The sequence below is a fragment of the Cephus cinctus genome, unplaced genomic scaffold, assembly GCF_000341935.2.
Source record: "Cephus cinctus unplaced genomic scaffold, Ccin1 Ccin1_scaffold0330, whole genome shotgun sequence".
NCBI classification, from domain to species: Eukaryota; Metazoa; Arthropoda; class Insecta; order Hymenoptera; family Cephidae; genus Cephus; species Cephus cinctus.
Window position 1 is genome coordinate 1,440,207 of NW_014333027.1, and position 17,354 is coordinate 1,457,560.

General features: G+C 39.3%; 3 protein-coding genes across 6 annotated transcripts in view; 2 read left to right on the forward strand and 1 right to left on the reverse strand.

The window, feature by feature from the left end:
* Positions 1-13,275, forward strand: part of LOC107266977 (Fanconi anemia group J protein homolog) — a 32,783-nt gene extending 19,508 nt beyond the window's left edge. For both annotated transcript variants that reach the window (XM_015738088.2, XM_015738087.2), the window contains exons 4-15: positions 5,584-5,631; positions 10,319-10,451; positions 10,531-10,632; positions 10,704-10,797; positions 10,887-11,111; positions 11,188-11,415; positions 11,491-11,796; positions 11,872-12,183; positions 12,256-12,588; positions 12,678-12,874; positions 12,943-12,994; positions 13,073-13,275. In XM_015738088.2, the coding sequence (XP_015593574.1) occupies positions 5,584-5,631; positions 10,319-10,451; positions 10,531-10,632; positions 10,704-10,797; positions 10,887-11,111; positions 11,188-11,415; positions 11,491-11,796; positions 11,872-12,183; positions 12,256-12,588; positions 12,678-12,874; positions 12,943-12,994; positions 13,073-13,150 (2,108 nt within the window). In that variant the 3' untranslated portion in view covers positions 13,151-13,275. The remainder of the gene's footprint in view (positions 1-5,583; positions 5,632-10,318; positions 10,452-10,530; positions 10,633-10,703; positions 10,798-10,886; positions 11,112-11,187; positions 11,416-11,490; positions 11,797-11,871; positions 12,184-12,255; positions 12,589-12,677; positions 12,875-12,942; positions 12,995-13,072) is intronic.
* On the reverse strand, positions 13,276-14,382 carry LOC107266978 (coiled-coil domain-containing protein 86). 2 transcript variants are annotated; one of them, XM_015738089.2, is made up of 4 exons: positions 14,277-14,382; positions 13,813-14,017; positions 13,513-13,717; positions 13,276-13,426 (listed from the first exon to the last, which is right to left on the reverse strand). In XM_015738089.2, the coding sequence occupies exons 2-4, from the start codon at positions 14,004-14,006 to the stop codon at positions 13,346-13,348; spliced, it is 480 nt and encodes a 159-aa protein (XP_015593575.1). In that variant the 5' UTR covers positions 14,007-14,017; positions 14,277-14,382; the 3' UTR covers positions 13,276-13,345. The 2 variants fall into 2 exon arrangements, with proteins under 2 accessions (XP_015593575.1, XP_024939772.1); XM_025084004.1 differs by lacking the exon at positions 14,277-14,382 and adding an exon at positions 14,222-14,240.
* A 1,073-nt stretch (positions 14,383-15,455) lies between these two features.
* On the forward strand, positions 15,456-17,346 carry LOC107266957 (protein HGH1 homolog). 2 transcript variants are annotated; one of them, XM_015738042.2, is made up of 6 exons: positions 15,456-15,857; positions 15,942-16,176; positions 16,357-16,503; positions 16,572-16,856; positions 16,916-17,077; positions 17,158-17,346. In XM_015738042.2, the coding sequence occupies exons 1-6, from the start codon at positions 15,773-15,775 to the stop codon at positions 17,261-17,263; spliced, it is 1,020 nt and encodes a 339-aa protein (XP_015593528.1). In that variant the 5' UTR covers positions 15,456-15,772; the 3' UTR covers positions 17,264-17,346. The 2 variants fall into 2 exon arrangements, with proteins under 2 accessions (XP_015593528.1, XP_015593527.1); XM_015738041.2 differs by having other exon boundaries at positions 15,461-15,857; positions 16,270-16,503.
* Positions 17,347-17,354: the final 8 nt, after the last annotated feature.

Consider the following 17,354-nt stretch of genomic DNA (forward strand, 5'->3'; position numbering starts at 1 on the left):
CGTTACTTCGCAGCTAATTATTCGAATTACGAGTTTCAACGTAAAATTCACGATGTGCATAGAGTACACGAATGCCTATATACAGAGACTGTAAATTAATTTGATTCGAGGTATAATAAATTATACCCACCATAGTAGGTGGTACAAAGATCGCTGCATTCTTTTTGAAAAATTAAAAAAAAATTTCGCAGAACCTAAATCAAAGTTAACTGCAATTATTAGTTTCGCCCTTATCACTTTGTCCGAGATCATATTTATACATGATATCCAAATAACCTTAAATCTTGCAGAGCTTCCGCGGATTTTCGTGAAACTGGCATGAAATTGTATACATATAAAAATGATTTGAAAACAATAAACCACACGAACCCTCATCAACCTCATTAGCATCTATCCCGAGTTTTCATTTTAGTAGAAATATTGTCTTCGCTCAAGAATCCCTTGAATCCACTGCGTTGTTAAATTCATTCCCCAATGAATTAACCCTTAGGGTAGAAACGGATACAGTACACATAAATTCTATATAGAGGTACGAGACGTATATATCTCCCTAGTGAATATGCCACATACAGAACGTGAGATAAGTTACCTGTCAATATCACGCAGTACGTATTTTTCATTCAAATTTAATCCAAAATTCTGCCCAATCACACCATACAACCCCTGACCACCAACATAAGGTAACAAGAACGTACCTTTGCATACGCTTTACGTCGCTCGATCCACTACCCGCTGGAATCCTGAAAACAGATGAGAAATGTCATAAGACAAAAAAGATGAACCAACGCAGCATCCAGTTTTTCGTATTATCGACGAACGTATGGATGCAGAGTAAATTCAGACAAATAAAAATCATAGCATCTCCTGCCTGACGGCGTAACATGGACGGGTGAGTATTTTCTGTCAGTGTTATCCTTTTTTTTCTTTTTATTTTAACGTGAAGAATGAAGCTGGCTAGGGTAGTTGGCAGAGCGTAAGGCTGGCAGATGCTCGTGGTCCTGGGGTGGCTGGCGAAGCGAGGCTCATTTTGTCGGCAGTAGATGCTGAAGGCCCACGGGAATGATGATGGCGATGGTGATGCTGGTGTTGGTAGAGGCGGTGGTGACGGGGTGCGACGGTGGTGGGTAGCGTCCTCGGTGGCCTCGGCGACGTCAGTAGCGTCAGGCTCTAGGGGTTGGTTCTCGGGAATGGCGTGGAAGCTGGGAACGTAGAACGCCTGGCTGGCGACATTATTAGACGCCCCCGGTGAGTGAGTGCAGTGTGCTCTACTCTCTCCGGGCTAAAGGACGGTTCAAAAGAGGGTGGTTACTCCTACCGAGCCATCTCCCTTATGTATATATCACAAACCCGGAGGGGGTGGCTGCTCTCGCAGCTGAGTAATAAGAAGGGAAGATGGTACCGTGCTATACGAAGCACGTCGACCAATTTTTCTACCAGCCCATTATTAGGTGCCATTTTACGTGGCAGCCTTTGGCACTCTTAATCTCTTTCTCTTACTCGTATAGACACAATTATATGTATACTCAAGCTACGGTGAAAATTTGAAATAATTTTCATTTTTTATGGAAAATATAATTATAAAGGGAAAATCTTTAAAAATTTCGAACTTTTAGAGCTTTTCACCGATTTTTCGTAGCGGTAGGAGATTTGTGTGGTGCACTTTAATGTACTGGATTAACGTTGTCAGATTTCTGCCGGAAATTTTGCCGACGCCATGTTTCCCTTAATGACAACTAAGCCCGAGCCCAGAGCTTAGTCTGAAAAGACATGTACCCCGAAAGTTATCGTGGCTTATCCCGAAATTAAATGCCGTCGGTTATGTGGGGCTTTTATTCGATTGGAGATACGAGAAGCGAGATAACGAGTGCCGCCATTCGCAAGGCAGAGACATAGGGTGAGTCCAAGAGCATAGGAGCAAGTAGGTAGCAGCATATATCCCTAACGAGAGTGAGATAGGGACACAAGAGAGGCCTGTGAAAGCGCCGAAGAGGGATGAAAGCTGATGTTCCATCACGGGGAATGAAAATCATAGGCCCTCGGGGGGAGGGGGTCAGAATTAAAATGGCTGTCACATACAGCCCAGGGGCTTTTTGCTTCTGCCGTGCACGGAAGAATGACGTTAACGCTCATCGCGACTCTACGATATTTACTTTTGGCTTTAACTCACTTTCTATTGAACTTCATATTTTAAAGTATACAATCCTCAGACGATCGCATATTTGAACACTTTTTAAAGCTTTATAAACCATTATCCCGCGAAAGCATTCGATTCATTGACAAACAGTCTAAACAGTATTAATTAGTTATATCATGTAAACTGCCAGTATGATTTTGTTGTTTTTGAAAGACCCGGAAAAAAAAAACGTAAGCAGTTTCTGCGTCGTCAAGCCAATCTTCGATAAGGGTGCGTAGGTAGGTACGGTGCCGAGAATTTCACCCCTGTGCCTGCCTTGAGAGGGGGGGGGGCGGTTGAAATTAAAATGACAATGAGGGCAGATCCGAAGGGTGGCTAAAAACGCGCTCCCTTACTGGCAGCCAATCAGCGTTGGCTACGGCGACGCCGCCATCGCGACGCTTCTCTCTACCCTCGGGTCTTTCCTTTTCATAAAAAGCAGTCGGTGGACCTAGGTAAAAAATGAGGGATAAACTGAAAAGAAAGATTGAGGGAAAAAAAGAACTTTGAACAAAATCAAACCCCAAGTAACGTTGTTATACTGAATTGGAATTTTTGCCTTCTTTTTTTTTTTAGATAAAAACAATTTTTAAACGTTGCCAAAAGTACGCATCGTGAGATATAACTAATGGACTAAATTTCGTTTACGATTTTTTTTTTTTGGTACAAAAGAAAAAGTACAAATAGTTAATGAATATCTATAGACAGTACCGAAACATGTATATTTCCTGTATTTCAATATCTCCTCTACTCCTTATTTCTGTGCAGTATATTTTTTTTCCTTTCTTCCAATTTCGCCGGCCTTTCTACCTTCAGCCCGATGCTCGCTCCATTTTCTACGGATCGCCTTATAATACCCACTGTATTCTCTCCCCAGCTATTTTCCCTAGCTCCAGCGATAGGCGTACCACAAGCGCGGTACACGAGCCAGTAATTAGAGGCTTCAAGTATAATAATTACAAGTAGAACGAATAAAAAAGAAAAAGAGGAAAGAAAGGGCGGAATAAGAAAAAAGGAAAAGAAAGAAACGTATTCTGAATAGGTACGCGGATGCGGCGATGGACGAAGCGCAGGGAGAAAACCCAATGAGAGAGAACCCTTGAGACGCGCTCCTATGCAGTTTTCGTGGGTATTCACGCATCCCTTACCCCCTTTTTTTTTACACCCTTTATATGTGCCCTCCACGTGGCATCCTACAGTCAGACGGATATTATTGTGTAAAATTCATATAAAAAACATTGTCTGCGTAGAACCTCGATTTCTTCTCCATACAAATGCTTAAGGGCTTCTTGGCAATTTATCACGTGGGCAGGATTTAATTTTTCTTTTTGAACCTTTGCTTTGAAACGACCTGTAGATCGGTAGGTTCAAGGGTTACGAAGAGAGCCTCAACTTTCGATTCACCCGGGTACAATAATATCACGGAAACGTCAGTCAATTAATAAGCATAACGAAGCTGACTAATTTCCGGCTTTGTTGTCGTGGAGGAGGACTCATTGGATGGATGAATAAGTGGCCATTATGCGGTCTCACGATTGGTCAGATTCGTATCTCGACAGCCGGTTCCGCTTTTCAATTCTGGCCCACGTCAAAAACTTCTGAGCGGAACCTTTTAACCGCGTGCACGTGCCGCTGGATCGTTTTTCTCTTGGGATACGTTTATTTTTTTTTCCTTCCCCTTCTCCTTTCACCTCTCATCGACTACCTTACGTAACCTGTCGAAGAATAAGATAAAAAGTTGAGAATTTGCGAATATCGTTCAGAAACCGTGTGAAAATTTTTAAACAGCCTGTACCTACCCCGATTAACTGATTTTTCAAAAATTTACCAATTTTCAACCCTTCTCCTTTTTTCTTTTTTTTTTTTAGTACCTTACGCAGGGCGCTTGTTATCACAGCTCTTATCCACTATCTATCAGCCCTTACACGAGATTCTACTCTCGGAGGGTTTTGATACGGGGTTGCTAAGCAAGTCCCAAGGGATGAAGCAATTACGTGGATCCGTTGATGATACCGATGACTAACGGTGCCATGACGTTGAAAATATAGTGATGACGATGACGACATTGATACCGCAAATAGGGGTGGCTTCTTTGTCCTTCCTCTTTGGCATTCGCTATAAGGGATGGGCTTGATGCTCCATGGAGAATGGGGCTCGCTGAGCCCGCGGTCCGCGCTCTCGAGTATTATTCTAGGGGATGATAACCACGAGGGTGCCGAAACCATTTCATTACACAGATCCGCCGAGGGATAATATCCCTCGGATCCATAGCCGCCCCGGTGGGGATTCAATTCGGTATTTCCAACCCTTATTGTGGCTACCACCGGGTACCAACCCATTTTATGTGAAACGTGTGCGGTTATCGCAGAAACTCCATAAAAATTGACCTTTCACCTCTTCCCTTACTGAAAACAGTAAAATTTGGCTAGATCACGTGAAATGATCTATCAGCGATCCAAATATATGCATTTTTGCCATACAATAAATCGATGGATTCATTTTTCCAGTTTTTTCCCTTTTTTTTTACTATGCCCAAAACCAAAGCCTCATTTTTCTTCACGTTCAGCACGCAGTGATGAATGAAATGAAGAGTTCAGTTAAGTCTCCATTTTTTTTAATAAACTCCCGAAATAACATTTTTACAGAAAACTTACCCCTATCTCTATACAGTGTACATTCAATACTATGTATGTCCGATAATCGACAGGAAAATAATATTTTTAAATATCGCATGTTTTTATTGCTTCTTTTTTGCTTCGGACTTTCATAAACGCCGCGTTCGTCGGCTTTCTTGAAGGGACTCACTCTGTCGGTACCTTTGAGGGGCCTTGCGGCTCCTTAGGCAGAAGGCTTCGCGGCTTTATGCACGACTACTGGATCTTCCATCTTTCTTTTTCTTAACGCAATTCCTAACTCTCTTGCTCCTGCACTATACCCTTCTCGTTTCACATTCTCACTCCATATACATATGTGACCCGACTACGCGAGCACTCGCGCATTACGATTTACTATTAAATACGCACATTGTAAACAGGCCCTTTCCCGTATCAGATGGGCCTGAGGCCCTCAAAGCAGTTATTAGGCCGCTGACAGGCACGTAATTCGAACTTTCATAATACAAACTCATGATATAATGCCTATTTTAACATATAAGATCTTTTCACTGAACTCTATCCGTGTATAAAATTATACCGGGTGACCTACCCAGAACTGTCGATCCGCCATATCGCCACGTAAATCACGTTATACTTACTAATAGATATTTCACGTCCAGCTTATCTATAAATTCAAGGATATACCCTGTGGTCATTTTACGATATAAATTTATCGTTTACAAAAGCGAATTATTCAACAATAACAATCATTACGGTTACATATTATGTCGCTAAAGACGATTATTTTCATTTCAGAAGAAGTAGCGGAGAAGAAGCTGACTTCCGATTGCGAAGAAGAAGGCGGTAAGTCTTATTTATTACTTTACATACTTTTTTTTTTCTAGACACAAGTAACGCTTTCTCCCCCAGGAACTTTCTTCTCCACGGATATATCCGTACGTCTTACGTGATACGTTGTTCAGGTATTCCGACTAAAGGTATAATAATTCTCCTAAATTCACGGTATTCTGAAGCCATTGTCCGTCTTCGATATTCCAAGTCCTTAGAGCGCGTAGTAAATGTTGCGCAACACATTGTAATTCATTTGAGCATAAAAATATGAGAGGTTATTAGATTTATTTTACCAGCATCTGCCACGTCGCTCAAACGGCGCTCGCGTTTATCGTTCGACTTCGCTCGCAGCGCGAGTGACGTTTAAAATATTTCAATATTTCGCAAGCCTTAAAATAGCTTCTCGACAATAGACAGTGATAGGAGGAATAAAGTGCCATGAAAATAACTAATCCTATATAGACAAGATAAATACATATATGTATACAATAAAGTATACATACTATATTACGTTCTATACGTATTATAGGTAGGCGTATATAGAAGAGTGTACAACAAGAGGGGTGAAGGGGGGGTATCGTACATAGGACACGAATTCGTGTTTGGCTCAGGGGTTGGGCAACGGTTGGTCGCCATGACGACAAGCAACCCCCGGGACCCTCGGAGCACGTAGCTCCGGGGGTTGGTTCGAAGGGTGGCTAGGGCGGCCAGGCCAGGTTAGGTTAGATTCACTGAATGTCACACGAAGGGGAGCAAGGACGTAGCCGGGGTGCCGGCAGGCCAAGATGGCCGCCCCGACACCACCATGTCAATAACACCCTGCCGAGGTTCATGTATAATGGTGGCACCACCATATTTTTTTTTTTTTTTTCCTTTTCTTTATTTCCTCTCCGTGTCTCCTTCCTCCCTTCGTCGCCTCTACCCTCCGCCAGTATCACTCGACGCTGACATCTGATTTCAGCAGAAGACCTCACTCGCCCCTTTTCGTCCTCGGCTTTTGCAATCGGTAATTAACCTTGGAAGCGACCAAGTGCTCTGTCGCGATGCTCCTCTTCGAAGGGCATCCCCTAAAGGAACAACCCTAGCCGTCCTTTCTTCTTGTACATTAACGTGCACTGCACTCACCGCCGTGCCACCCCCTCCCCCCCCCACTCGCAACTCCGTTAAGTGTCTTCGTAAACTTCATTAGCTGCATTCCCCGGCATTAACCCTCCCGGTCTACGTGGACTCCATGTACGGGAGTACTGGCTATATGCGTACGTCGTATACGTACTCGCCTAGCCAGATTTCTCATATGCGCATCTATGCACGAAGTTGTCTATTTACGAGTTAGCCAATGTCCCGATAATAATTATCGTCAGTTTTGACGTTATTTTATCGCTTACTCAAAATCACAAAAGGAAATCGTACGTGCTGCGGATTATTGCTCCTTTTTCTTTTTCATTGCACAATTTCGCGCCAGGAATTCATTGAGGGATATTCATACGACCCGGTACACCCTGTATAGACGTATACGCGCTTGGATGTTTATTGTGTGTATCGCGGATACGTTCGCACGGGAGCCACGTGTTGTTTATTTGGAGCGTGCTTGTTCCGCTCCCGGCAAATATTTTCCAAACTGGTGAAGAGCTGGGAAAATTTGAATGTGTTATAGATACATTTTTTTTAAAATCCTTTATATACCCTTTTTTTATCTGCCTGCTCTGTTTGACAGATAATCGAACGATTTTTGGTATTCATATATTTGTGATTGCTATTAGCCGTGGTTTATTGGAGACAAAGAATGGGTCGGTTGGTCTTTTTTTTTTTTCGTTTATTCTAGCACTTCGAAGGTAATACGTAGTTTTCGTCAAGGGTCGAAAATTCATGCTGGGTAACGCTACTTTCTCAAATGCGTTATACGTATTGCGGTCGATGTCCGATTCAACGTAACTTTGTAGTACTGTTGTAGGAAGTTTTACTTTCGGAAATTACTGAGGGATTAATTAAAGTATACTTGAAATTTTCGGACTTTGTCTTAAGTAGCCGCTACTTGGCCGTTTAACCGCAAGGCTTTGGGAAACCCAAAGCAATTAGTTCCAATTTCCAGTGACAATGACAATCGCCCAAATTAATTGTACCTTACGTCGTATAGACTCGTATGTTTGCAAAGTTTCATAAATTTTTTATCGTAATCGCGGTATACCGGGTGTCGGTAATTTTATTGATGTCATAAGAAACACGTGTCTTCGTAAGTTCCACCGAACCCCCCAGGCTATTTCATATAGTTCATATTAGTTCACTCTACAGGCTATTCTTAATGCTACAGGCCTATTCCGTTTGGCAGCTGCGTGTCTCGAGACAGTGGACAGTCATTGTATGATTATCCGCGTGGCATCAATTGCAGAGCTAGATGCAATTCGCCAAATGGCGTATTGACATGGCGGCTCTAACATTCAGTACAGGCAGCTGTTCGTTACGCGGCGATACGAAAATAACCACGGCCAGTCGTATTAATGAAACTCCGTACGGGCACGAGGCTAATTGCACGCATGACGGCGATAGATCTAATTAGCGTATGAAGATCGGCTTGTCATCCGAGAAGGGATAAATAAAGAAGGAAGTATCGAGGATTGAAAAAAAGTAATAAAATGTGAGCTTTGACACGCGATAATACTCGTTATCAATTATCGTCGTATCAGTTGTCGTTCGCAGCATCCGAATGCAATACCGAATGCTCCCTATTACTGATTTTCAATACAGCCATTGATCCGTGATAATGAAATTCAGCCTTTTTTTAATTTATAGAACGTAATAGCCAAATGTATAGTGAGCTAGGAAGGGATAAGGTAAAAAAATTAATTAAATATTTTTATACAGTACCTGTACACGGTTTAACATCGATTACGAGAGATATATTCTCAAGGGTGAGATAGGTTTCGATAGGGAGTGTACAGCCGACCGTAGCCTCCGTAGAGTCCTCTACCCTGGGGTGTTGGGTGTGTTTGGTTGCCTAGCAACGGCACCCTCGAAGTCCGTACTCCTATTGGTTCTGTCCCTTCGACTGTCTTAGGGTCCTTTAGCCGTGGGCCAATCGACATTCCCCCATTCTTCCCGAATCCTCCAGGATCTCAGCAGGGTCGACCACCCTCCGCCAATGAGACCCCCGCTCGTACCATCCCTAAATTTTTACATCCCTAAGCCAAACTTGACATTGCCAGCGGGGTAGCTCTTGGGTGCGTCAGACATTTCTTTTTTCGCTCGTGGCTCAACCACCCCTCGCCCACCCCTCCACCCCCTCATAGAATCGTACGTATAACCCTCCACGATTACACATCATCCCTCGCGCAACTCTTTACGCTTCTTTTAACAAATTTTTACCCCCCCGAACGGCAAAACCATTTTGATGCCTCCGAGGGTCCCAGAACCCTCTCGAGGGTTGCTGCTGCGTGGATAGATTAATCCTTCAACCCCCTTTCGACCTCGTCCATGGTTACGTATTCGATTGTCAGACCAAAGTGCTCACCATGATTGCGATCCTCAAATCAAATTGGAAGTAAAGCCTGGCCTAGCGGAGAACTTAATTAAAATAGGATTCCCATCCCTTGCGGATTGGTTTAATTTTGGCTTCTTATTCGAACTCATCCTTTTCATCTCTTTCACTTTCGATCTCGCCCAACTATCGCCTTTATCGTACACGTCACAATGTATTGGCTACCGATAGACCGCTTTGGGCTTTGCACGTAATGTTTTATTTCTTTGAAGAATATTTACCGTCAACACATACCAAAGCCTGCGGGAAACATCGAAACGGGTTCTCGTGGAATCTATCGAAAACAGGATTTAGTTTCGATGAATATTTGAACGGAATACGCGTGAATATTAGCGAACGGTTGCGCGAATGAAAGTCGTCCTGTTTTTATTTCCCTGTCCTCGCTGTTCTCTTTTTTTCGACGCTTTTATTATTTTTTGTTTAATGTTCGCCAATTTTACCAAAAAAAATAATTGACGCGTAATATTTATTCGGAGTATTTCATTGGTGTTCATTTTTTCGAACTTCGTGAGTTATCTTTTTTTTTTTTGAAAATACTATTACTATACATTTTTGTTTCGGCTATATCCCGTTACCTTAAGCCTTTCTTCTACCGATTTATATATATATATATTTGTTTGCTTTTTTTCGACTTCAAGGATCTTGCCTAAAGTCGAGGTCCTTAACTTCACGTTAAAAGCCGATTAGGGATCAATGCAGGCACAAAGGACACCCAACCAGCCGTTTCGTCCTCGTTGAAAGATCATTTCGGTTTCTCTGACTTCGAAAATCGGGATAGCCAACCCATTAAGCGCTCCTCATTCTTCATCCTCCGAAGGTCCTTTCGAATGAACACAGACCCCGCCGGCTCAGTCTAGCTACGTGACCTCTCTTTTTCAGGATTAGGCCCTTCTATTGATCCCGCTCAATGGATTTGTCCTTTCATTGAGCATGTTTTGACGTCTGCACCACTTAGACTTTAGGATCGAAATATGATTTTCCTTTTTCTTTCTATCAGTAAAGCCAACACCGGTTTCTTGATTATTATTTGTAAACGGATCGCTAAAACTCTGCTTCTGTTTGTGTCGTTATTTTTCTTTACTTTGCTTTACTTTGCTTTTGTAACGGCCTGGCGGACTATCTACCCCTTTTCTTGTTACTAAGAAGGGATGTTACGTCTGTCTTCAGATGAACCGGTGAATACTCAGGACTCCTGTTCTAGTATGTTTTTCAAGGAGGCTCCATTGAGCGCCAGATGGTACGAGCCAGACCCCATCAGTAGTTGCGAATCAACTTCATCCACGAAGGATAATGAATTTAGGTATTAATATATTTATACATAACGCAAATAATATTTCCATCGTTGCGAACTTTCGTTGCCATTCTGCAAATTATTTTAGCAAATCTCTCACGGTGCCAAAAGTGTATTACGGTTCTAGAACCCATAGGCAAATTGGGCAAGTTGTGAGCGAATTGAAGAAGACGGCCTACAGGGACAAACGGTGAGTGAAGTTTGTTTGAAAATTTGAAAGCAAAATTCAATGAGTATTATCAATATTTTTTGTAATCCCAGGATGACTATTCTCAGTAGTCGCGAATTCACTTGTATTCAGAATACAGACAGAAACAAAACCGATCTGTGCAATGATCTGCTGGATCCTTTGAAGGTTTGTAATCTTAGGAACTAATGATTGACTATCGTTATGGTTATTGTTATTATTGAATAATCTGCCAAATCATTTTTTATAATCGACAGAAAAGGGGCTGTCCATTTTACACAGATAACAATAAAAGAACTATTGGGACTTTTGACTCTCTTGAATCTCATAATTTTGAAACCCCATGGGATATAGAAGACCTAGTTGATCTAGGTAAAGCAAATTCTGCTTGCCCTTATTTCGCAGCCAGGAATTTAATGGCTTCAGCAGAGATCATTTTCTGTCCTTACAATTATCTGATCGATCCTGAAATTCGTGATAGCGTAAGTTAAAATTGTTATAATAATAATTTATGGAATCTACAGCAGTGAGACTAATCAGCGATAACGGATTTTTTAGATGCAAATTAAACTCGATGGCGCCATCATCATCCTGGACGAGGCTCATAATATCGAAGATATATCAAGGGAAGTCGGTAGCTTTTCCTTCAAGGAGGATCACCTAAGGAATGCCGCGCAGGAATGCGATTCCCTCTCCAGAAAAAAGGACATGGGCTACTATATAGAAATTCATAACTTTTTTACTAAACTTTGTAGCTTCATGAGATCCATGAAGCTCAACAGAGTCGTGAGTATCTGCTCAAGTCGTATAAAAAAAAACTGATACTTGGATATAATTAATATTAGCATTTAAACTTTATAGAATGAAAATACTAATGATGAAAGTAGTGCAGCCTGGACTAGCAAAGAACTAATTGAACTATTTGATATGCATGGCTTGAGCAATGATTATTTTCCGTCTTTTCTTACGGCTGCCAAAGCTGCCATTATGGACTTCAATTCTTCTAAAGAAGAGGTCAAACAGAATTTTTATCGTCCTGTAATTGGATTTCATACTAAGAGATTACTCGAGCAATTGTGCCTTGCACTGCAGATGATCAATTCGCAAGCATTCAGTTCTGATTATAGAGCCTGCATTACAGAAACCAGTGTCAAGGACGATACAGAGGTAATGATAATTAATTGTTTTATTCAGGTGAAATCATTTTTGTTGTTATTAGTAAATATATATATTTCTTAATAGGCCGAAGCAAATGTTTGGATGTCCACCGTAAGAGTTAGAATGAAGCGTGTGAGAACACTACAGTTCACGTGCATGAACTCCGCTGTGACGTTTAGACAGCTAGCCAATTTATCAAGATCAGTTATCTTAGCCTCAGGTACCCTGGCGCCAACAAGTTCATTCCAAAGTGAATTAGGCATTAAATTCACTCATGTATTAAATAGTAATCATGTGATATCCAGTAACCAAGTCTACATCAGAGGAATCAGTAAAGGACCAACTGACGTTGTTCTTAAAGCCAACTACACAAATGTGAACTCTTGGACGTTCCAGGTACATTCTACGTTCAATTAACACAAAAGATAGTTTTAATTTTAAGTAATATTTATCTAGTAAATTTTTTAGGACGAACTAGGAAGGGTTCTTTTAGATGTCTGTCAAGCCGTACCACATGGTATCCTGTGCTTCTTCTCATCGTACAATATGATGAATAAGCAGGTGAATCGTTGGAAGGAAAACGGACACTGGGACAAGATGAAGCAGGTGAAACTGATTTTTCTTGAGCCACGCTTTAACTCTGAATTGGAATCTGTCATGAGGGAATACAAAGAGTTTATTAAAGATACTGCAACGGCACCACTAAATGGGGTGAATGGAGCCCTTCTACTCGCAGTTTTTCGTGGTAAAGTTGCTGAAGGAATTGACTTCAGTGACAATGAAGCTCGCTGCGTTGTAGCCGTTCGTATTATTGCAATGTGTCATTTTTAAACGGGATACGGTTAAAATATGAAAATTATTGTTAATGCAATATATTACTTCATATATAGATTGGTATACCCTATGCTGTCAGAAGGGATCCTATGATAGATATGAAGTTTACATACAATGATCTTAATCACTCTAAAGGGTTATTAAAAGGCGGAGAGTGGTATGCTGTTCAAGCATTCAGAGCGTTAAATCAAGCATTAGGACGATGCATCAGACACAAAAATGATTGGGGTATAGTCTTGATGGTTGATGAACGGTAAGCACTTTCTTCTTATTATGCAAATGTTGCAAACTGTTTCATTTCAATGTTGTGTTTTAATATAGATTTTTGTCTAACTCAACTCAAGCTTATTTACCGAAATGGGTCCGAGCAATGGTGAATAAATGTTATGCTTCACTATATTATATAATTCGATCAATGACAAAATAAATTGAGAATATGATTTTGTTTTAGTGGACCAATCGTGTAGACTACAATCTTCAGACTGAACTCAAACAATTTGTTGCTAAACATATTAACCATAATTCTTAAAGAGATCATGCCTGAATCAAATATATTGTTACTTATAATTTAACTATGAATTATTCATTGAATGCAAATTATGTTTTAGCAATTAAGACTAGTTTTTTTGAAGTATGAGTAATGTATTCCAATAATTATGATCATACAAGTATTTTTTTATTTAAAAAAAATTTACATATGCCTTTACAATAATACAGGACTTTGTTACATATTATTGGTATCTCGCTTTTCAATCATTCGCAACTGTTTCTTTTTCATTCTTTTTATCTTAGCAGTATTTCTTATCTGAAAGGAATAGATATTTATTTGATTGGAACTTTTGTTAGATAAATATATCACATCGTAATGCATAGATGTAATGAAATACTTACAACTTGAACAACTTCACTCTTTTTACGATTTTCTTCTGCACGTTTTAAATTTTCTATCCTGCGTTGCTTTTTGGCTTCCTTTTCTGCTTTTTTTTGTTCTATTATTGCTCTCGACATATCTTTCACTCTCTTCAGGTCTTCTCGTAACTTTTGTTTCTTCTCAAAAGATTGCCGGATTCCTCGAGTTTTAATAATAGATGAAAATCTACAATGTTATTAGATTGAGACTATATACTTTATATTTACATATATATTTGATATACGTTTAAACGATATGTACAAAAATATCTAAATATTTACCTTGTTTTCTGTTCTTTCCAAATTCTACCAGATTTCGGTTTTCCTTTTATAACAGTTATTATAGCTGGCTTCTTTTTCTCAGCTTTCTTGGATTTTTGATGCCCAGTATCTACTATTGGTTCTTTACCTTCCACTAATGACTTGCTATTTAACAGATCTTCCATTCGTGTAACTGTTTCTTGTGCCTCAGTCATTTTCAATAATCCTAAAACAAAATACGTAAACAGTCTCTAGACAGATACCGGAATTATAGGTTACACGAGCACGTGCTTAAGTAACAATTAGTAATAATGCAACGCGTCGTGCTGTCAGTTGTCGGAGCGACATCTGAGGAATAGTCCTGCAAATTACTTGGAAATGCAAATTCATGCAAAGGTGAAGAAAACTGAAATACTCAGTTGATACTAACGGCGTTAAATACAGCTTAATTGTCGAACTTAGCCATACTCGACAAAAAAACTCACAAATCCAGGTTCCTAATTCTGGTCATTCAAGATTTGATTTTTAAGTCCAATAACTGAGGAGACGAAAAATATAACTAAGAAACTCCATGACAACATAGACTCCTGCCATAGATTCACCGGTTTACCATTACCTACAAGTGATACTTGTGTATTCCTAGGATTATGGTAGGTAAGCCTCCTGACATGAACTGGTCGGGTTCCTTCTTCGAATGGGGTAAACTGGAGTATACGACTCCGTACTGAAGTTGGCTGCTAGTGACTTAGAGTTTTCACATAGCGCCATCTGACAAATGTAATGCGAATCGCATAGAATACTGGCGCCATCTGATAGGAAAAAAAACAACTATCTTTAAAAACTTAAATATAGTTTTACTGTTATTATATATATATGATCTAGTAATCGTAATATTCCATGTTTGGAGATTTTTTTCGTTTAATTTTCGTCATCTATTATGTACACATGCATTTTGATATGAAGGTATCATTACATATTTTTATGTTAAATATGTGTATATTTAATTTTTGCATCATATTATTTAAAAATATAAGTATGTATAGGTGCAAGCTCGTGATTGTACATCTATACCTACTGCTTTAAGATTTGAAATGATTTGCTACTGAAATGTTTACAGTCTCACTAATCTCACGCACTTTCAATCGACGATCGTTGAGTACAATGTCGTAGATTTTATCAATAATTTCTTGAGAAGTTACCTCTTTTGGACGGCCAGGACGCTCAGTAAGTATCACCTGTGCTAATACGGCCGCAACGAAATTCAGTGAACCACTTATGAATCATGCCATGCGATAGAGCAGACTCCTTATAATATTTTGCGAGCTTTTCTTCAGTTTCTTTGATTGATTTTCCTCGTAGAAAATAATGTTTAATAAGCACGCGAAACTCGCTTTTTTCCATGGTTTTGTTTTAACAATGAAAAATTAATTTCAAATGACTAAAAAATTGTATGACCAACGTACTGACTTGAAACTTTGTATACGCACTGATATTAGATGGTATTCTCTTAGAGTAGTCACATATTTACGATAAGAGTACCATCTTTCAAGAAGTCATGGACTTATTGAACAGTCCTCGTCTATCTATTCTCTTAAAATTGTCCTTTTATAAACTGAATCCCCTTTTAATAATGTCTTCGATTAAACATCCTATATTTATCGTTTGAATAATCGCAGGTTTTGACATTGCTAGAACGTATACCCTCTATATCCAGATTTCTGAACTATATCGAATGTTGTCGCACACGTCACATCTCTGCTCAAGTAGCGCGTCGACGTCGAAATAAAACTTGGACCATGAAAATCGGCTTATTAGCCATCTCCCTATTCATCCCTAGTAGATATCTAATTTATTAAAGAAGCAGAGCTACAAATTTTATTTTAACAAAAAAAGAGTATCACACACATTAGCTATCTACAGTGAGGTTGATAAATCGGAGTGCACGTGTTTCTAATAAGATACACAAAACGTTTTCAACATTATGGAACCTTTGAAGGAAATATCTCAATTTTTGGATTTAAAAACTCGTTTAGACTTAAAGGCCGTTGCATTACAACATGTTCTAAGTAAGTAGCACATTGAAGAATAGTAATAATTATATTGTTTACAATATTTGCACTAATTTATGAATATAAATGTATTATTTATAGGTACTACTGGTAGTCTCGAAGGAAGAGAAATATTATTAGGAATACCAGAAATTCTTCGTCAATTGGTTCTACTTGCGCAAGATAGTGTTGTTGCAGTAGCTAAAGATGCAGCATTATCGTTGGTGAATATATCTGCTGATGAACCAGGAGCCAGTGCTTTGTTAGTTATATCAGAAACTTCAAAACCAAGTGTTAATGAGAAGCCTAGCGATAACTTAATAGATGTTAGCCTCAGGTAAGGATGCTGTATTAATATAGTGTGTTCTATATAATTATACTGTATAGTTTTAGAAATTGATATTATGTATAATCATACATGTGACTGCAGGTATATCATGGATAAGGAGAGTACATTGGCAGATCCTTTTTGTATGATTATGTCTAATATGTCACGTTCTCATGGTCTTGTCGATAGAATCATCCACCTGATTGAAAAAAGTAATTACACTTGGGATGCTTTAGTTGCAGCATTTACTGCACAAAAATATAACAATAAAGGTGCTAATCTTCATTACTTGGGACCAGTCTTCAGCAATCTCTCTCAGTCACCCTCAGTGAGAAAGTACATTGACTAATTCTTTTCTACTAATTTGTTCTCAATTAAAAACTAATTATAATGTGTGTTTTTAGATATTTAATGGATAAAGAACGTTGTGCAATCCAGAGGTTACTTCCATTCACAGAATATGCAGAGAGTATAGTAAGACGCGGTGGTATAGTGGGAACATTAAAAAATTGTTGCTTTGATGAGGAATATCACGAGTGGCTACTCAGTGATAAGATTGACATTTTATCACATTTATTACTGCCTCTTGCTGGACCTGAAGAGTTTGATGAAGAGGAACAAGACAAACTACCTGTAGATTTACAATTCCTGCCAGAAAATAAGGAACGGGAACGTGATTCTGACATAAGGTATGCAACGCGATTAAAAAATTGAATCCTGAAAGTAACTAAAATATTATTCACTTCAGACTTATGCTTCTGGAGGCCTTAGCACAGCTATGCGTAACGCGGAGAGGTCGTGAAATACTCAGAGATAAAAATGCTTATGTAATACTGAGAGAATTTCATAAATGGGAAAAGGACAAGAATGTTTTACTAGCTTGTGAAAATGTTGTTGACATATTAATACGGTTCGTATTTTATTTCTATTAGTTCTACTTCTATGAAAGGATTTTCAAGTTTCATTATGCGTTAATCTTATTCCTTCCAGAACTGAAGAAGAAATTGGATTGGACAATTTGAAAGAGGTAGAGGTACCAAAAAAATATCATGATCATTTCCAAAAAATGGATCAAGACTTTATCAACGACACATGACGCGTCGTAAATATAATATAATCAGTGTAAAATTTATATATGTGAGACTATATCTGTAAATAAATGTACTAATAAGAAACTTACACTTAGC

What these genes read in the sequence shown, in the direction of transcription:
- LOC107266957 (XM_015738041.2), top strand. Translation starts at nt 15,773, where the DNA reads ATGGAACCTTTGAAGGAAATATCTCAATTTTTGGATTTAAAAACTCGT. An exon ending in TGCATTACAACATGTTCTAA is followed by an intron (nt 15,858 to 15,941) that starts GTAAGTAGCACA and finishes TATTATTTATAG; the next exon opens with GTACTACTGGTAGTCTCGAA. An exon ending in GTTGTTGACATATTAATACG is followed by an intron (nt 17,078 to 17,157) that starts GTTCGTATTTTA and finishes TATTCCTTCCAG; the next exon opens with AACTGAAGAAGAAATTGGAT.
- LOC107266978 (XM_015738089.2), bottom strand. Translation starts at nt 14,006, where the DNA reads ATGACTGAGGCACAAGAAACAGTTACACGAATGGAAGATCTGTTAAAT. An exon ending in TGGAAAGAACAGAAAACAAG is followed by an intron (nt 13,718 to 13,812) that starts GTAAATATTTAG and finishes ATAACATTGTAG; the next exon opens with ATTTTCATCTATTATTAAAA. An exon ending in AGAGTGAAGTTGTTCAAGTT is followed by an intron (nt 13,427 to 13,512) that starts GTAAGTATTTCA and finishes TATTCCTTTCAG; the next exon opens with ATAAGAAATACTGCTAAGAT.